Genomic DNA, 3,546 nt, shown 5'->3' with positions numbered 1-3,546 from the left:
TCATGTTGTTATTGTTGATGTGATGCTGTTCGACATATGGAAAACTTTTACACACCGGTAGATATTGCCAAACCGAACTCAACGGTGCTGACAATCGCTATGTCGGTTGATTTTGGCCTAATCCCGACATTCGTATATACAAATAGTCTTGTGCACTTACAATAATATAGAAACTGTGTTGAATTAAACATCTCAACTAATACTTCCTGCAATTGAAAGCTACGCTAGGGTTGTGACACATAAGAGTAGCTGCACTACACAAAATAGCCATTGAACAATCGATTTTAGTATTGTATGCGAGTTATTACATCGGCAGATTTGGACGCAGTCTGCTATCACAAAATCACCAATGTCGCGTATAGACAACAACCTTCGGTGACAATATTTGTGAACCACAGGTCGACCTTGCAGATTCTTTTGAAGACGGTCCTAATTAAAGTACATCAGCTACGAGATATTTATATGGAACTTTCGGATATTTTTATAATGATAGTAGTTCGTTTGTGCACAGGGGTCTGATCACATACACTGCCGCAAGTAACTATGCAAAGATTTGAACTGCATACAGATATAGTGTAAACAGTCTATAGAGTGTAGCTTGTCTATCACAAGTTCCTTCAATTTTTGCGCGGGCGGCGAGCTGACAGAAAGCTTGCGAAGGATATACTTTGTTCGGAATTACAGTGCACCAACATCTCGTTAACCTTGAATGCCATCAGTTCCCGGAATTCGGTTCTCGTGAGCGTGGATACGGTACATGGTGTCCTGTCGTACTCTTCTCCATACGTCGTGTGCAATGTAGTGGCTGTATTGAGGAGCACTCTCGGTTTGAAAACAGCCCTTCGCGCTGGTAGCCACCTTGTATCGCCAGGGCTCTTCCGGAATTGCGATTTTTCAGGAGTGACGGCTGTCAAGGAAGGTACCGATCTCAGAGTGGCATATGTATTGCCTCCATGGTATGTCTTCCTATTACTAGGTGTTTGCATCTTGTTTACAGTACTTGGCATTTCCCTGGGTGTGTATGAATGCGCACGAAGAGTCCGGCTTGAATCGCAGCCAGAAAAAGACGACCCACGGATATCCAACAGACTATTGAACTCTCCTGTCGTTTGTAAAGCAAACTTGGTCTGCCTCGCGGCTCGTTTTACAGCTATTTTGTGTTCTATCGAGGAAGGTTTTTCATGCACCCGGTGAAACCCATTCAGTGATAGGTCGGCTGCAGGTATACTACCTTGCCGTTTCAAACCAGCAATTGTTGCTCTAGGCTTTTCTGGTTTGGGTTGCGATCGAATCTTGGTATATTCTTTAACATTACTGCCTATTGGGTGTTTTGCAACTCTCAAACTCGTTGCTCTTTTCTTCATCCCTGGGTGTTCATTTTCTCTCCATATTCGGGGTTGGTTATCGAGCACCGCATTGTGACTTGCCTGGCGCAGAATTCGAACTGTCGCAGCTTTATAGGGGACGCCAGCTGCTGGGCTTAGAGATCTTGTCACTGCAGGCAATGTGTATAAACTTGCGATCTCCATCTGAAGGTATTGTGCTTGCTCGCTATCTAATTTTGACTTTATATTTATCTGGTTATCAGGGTCAGAAACCCTAGAACGTTTTGACCCGTCGCCAGATTCGCTGTCTTGGAGAAGTTGTACTACCGTCCCTACCCATTTATTCCTTTCAACGGCCTTTACACTAGTATTACAACTTTTAATGCAATGCAGATTCATATCCGACGAACTCATCAGAGTTGTTCGACGGGACCTAGGAGATAAAAGCTCTATCGGTGAAGCCACACGGCCGTGAATACTTGAAGCTCTACGTTGGCCATCAATAGGCTTTATGTGTCGACTCCACTTCAAGGTATGGTGTTCTGGATCAGAAATGTCAGAAACCGTGTACCCTCGCGGACTTAGCTCTGATGTTTTTAGTGTATTTTCTGGCTCAGCACACTCGTCCTCTACATCATCTGACTTATTTGGAAATGTGTTACATTTTATAACTCGTTGGCCCGTCTGTAGCTCACCTAGATTGCGACAATTAGAAACTGTTGTCTGCATCGCGAATTCAGCCATCTCAACCTCTGATATTAGCCCAGAACTATCACTATGAGTATCAATGCAATCACTCAGGCAGTCAGTAATGTCCACCTCCTTATCCTGTATATCCAAAGCTGATACTACGCTTAGAGTCAAGTTGTCGGTGTAAGGATTAGTTGACTTCAGAGCACTGGTCAACTTCTCAATCTCACCCTCGCATGATACTTGAGAATTGCTATCTACGCAATTCACCAGTGGGGCTTCAGAAATCGATTTCAATCTCGGACCAGTGGCGACTTCAACAGTGTTCAATGAGGCGGGCAAATTTGATGTGCACCCTAAATCCTTAACGACGGACTCGGCGATTTTCTTCGACTTGTTTAAGCTAAACAATCCACGGAAACTTACAACTCTACGTGCTAGAGGTGCCATGTCTTCGATTATGGCAACGCTTTCGTTCAAAACTTTGTCATCTACTGCTTGCAGCACTACGAATGTGTGCTACGTAGCATGTGATTTTATGTATATATTAATTGTATTCAATTTTCTAAAAAAGATCCGTGCCGAGGGAAGTCAAAAGTGGAAACCGAGAAACATATAATTTTGGTATATATAAAAAAAACACAAAATACAAAAAACTAGGGTAAACGTAAAACGTTCTAGAATCCAGTCCGTACATAATCAGATGCGTCGGAGCTCTGAGTTATCATAGTAGCCTGAGCCCAGAGGTAGTCTCTAAATATGTACTCTCTTGTGATAGTAATCACTAGAAAATAGATTTGAGGCAAAAACGATCCAGTATGCTGACGCAAAACTACAGCCTTTATCCAATTTGCTCATGATTTGAGTCGCGAGATAACTCCGTTTCACCAATGTTTAACTGTGTGCGAATTGAAAATTCAGATAAAATAGTTAAGAGAACCTTTCATTTTGAAATGGGGGGGGGGGGGGGATTTGCTTTTTTTCACAAGAGCGGTGAGATTTCTATCAATCTATTAGAAAATTTAATATAAATAGGGATGTTCTTTTCATTTCTTGTTTTTTATTATTTTAAAGAGAAAAAAACAAAAAAAACAAATTGTAATTTAGAATTTTAGACGGCATGTATAAATTTTAGATTTTGCAGAACAAAAACGAATTTCTATCCGCTTTTCATTGAACTGTTTACTGTCGAGACTCAAGACTCAAGAGTCAAGACTCGAGTAATTATATTCAGAATGATATATTTTGAGAGAAATCCCATTTAAAGCTGATTCCATTGGCTCTCAGTATTAAATTTCAAAAAAAAAAAGGTGTAAGAACCTGGACAGTGAACAATCTCCCCGATATTTATTGTAGGCGGATATAGATAATATCAACAAAAAAAATCCTTATCTCTTACTATCTATTTTAAATTAAAAAAAAGTGGTTCATCTTTAACTGGTTCAAGCATATATATATTTATCTTTACTTGTGATGTTAGTAAATAGAGAATATAGACATCACTCTACGCACACGTCTCGCCTAGTCCTAG

The 3,546-nt window shown here is 40.8% G+C and overlaps 1 protein-coding gene across 1 annotated transcript; it reads right to left on the bottom strand.

The window, feature by feature from the left end:
- Nucleotides 1–586: 586 nt before the first annotated feature.
- Nucleotides 587–2,602, bottom strand: SARC_01765 (hypothetical protein). Its single transcript, XM_014304500.1, has one exon. The coding sequence runs from the start codon at nucleotides 2,463–2,465 to the stop codon at nucleotides 618–620; it is 1,848 nt and encodes a 615-aa protein (XP_014159975.1). The 5' UTR covers nucleotides 2,466–2,602; the 3' UTR covers nucleotides 587–617.
- Nucleotides 2,603–3,546: the final 944 nt, after the last annotated feature.

This window comes from Sphaeroforma arctica (assembly GCF_001186125.1).
Source record: "Sphaeroforma arctica JP610 unplaced genomic scaffold supercont1.73, whole genome shotgun sequence".
Taxonomy (NCBI): domain Eukaryota; class Ichthyosporea; order Ichthyophonida; genus Sphaeroforma; species Sphaeroforma arctica.
The sequence above is the reverse complement of the archived record's forward strand: the minus strand, read 5'-3'. Positions and strand labels throughout refer to the sequence as shown.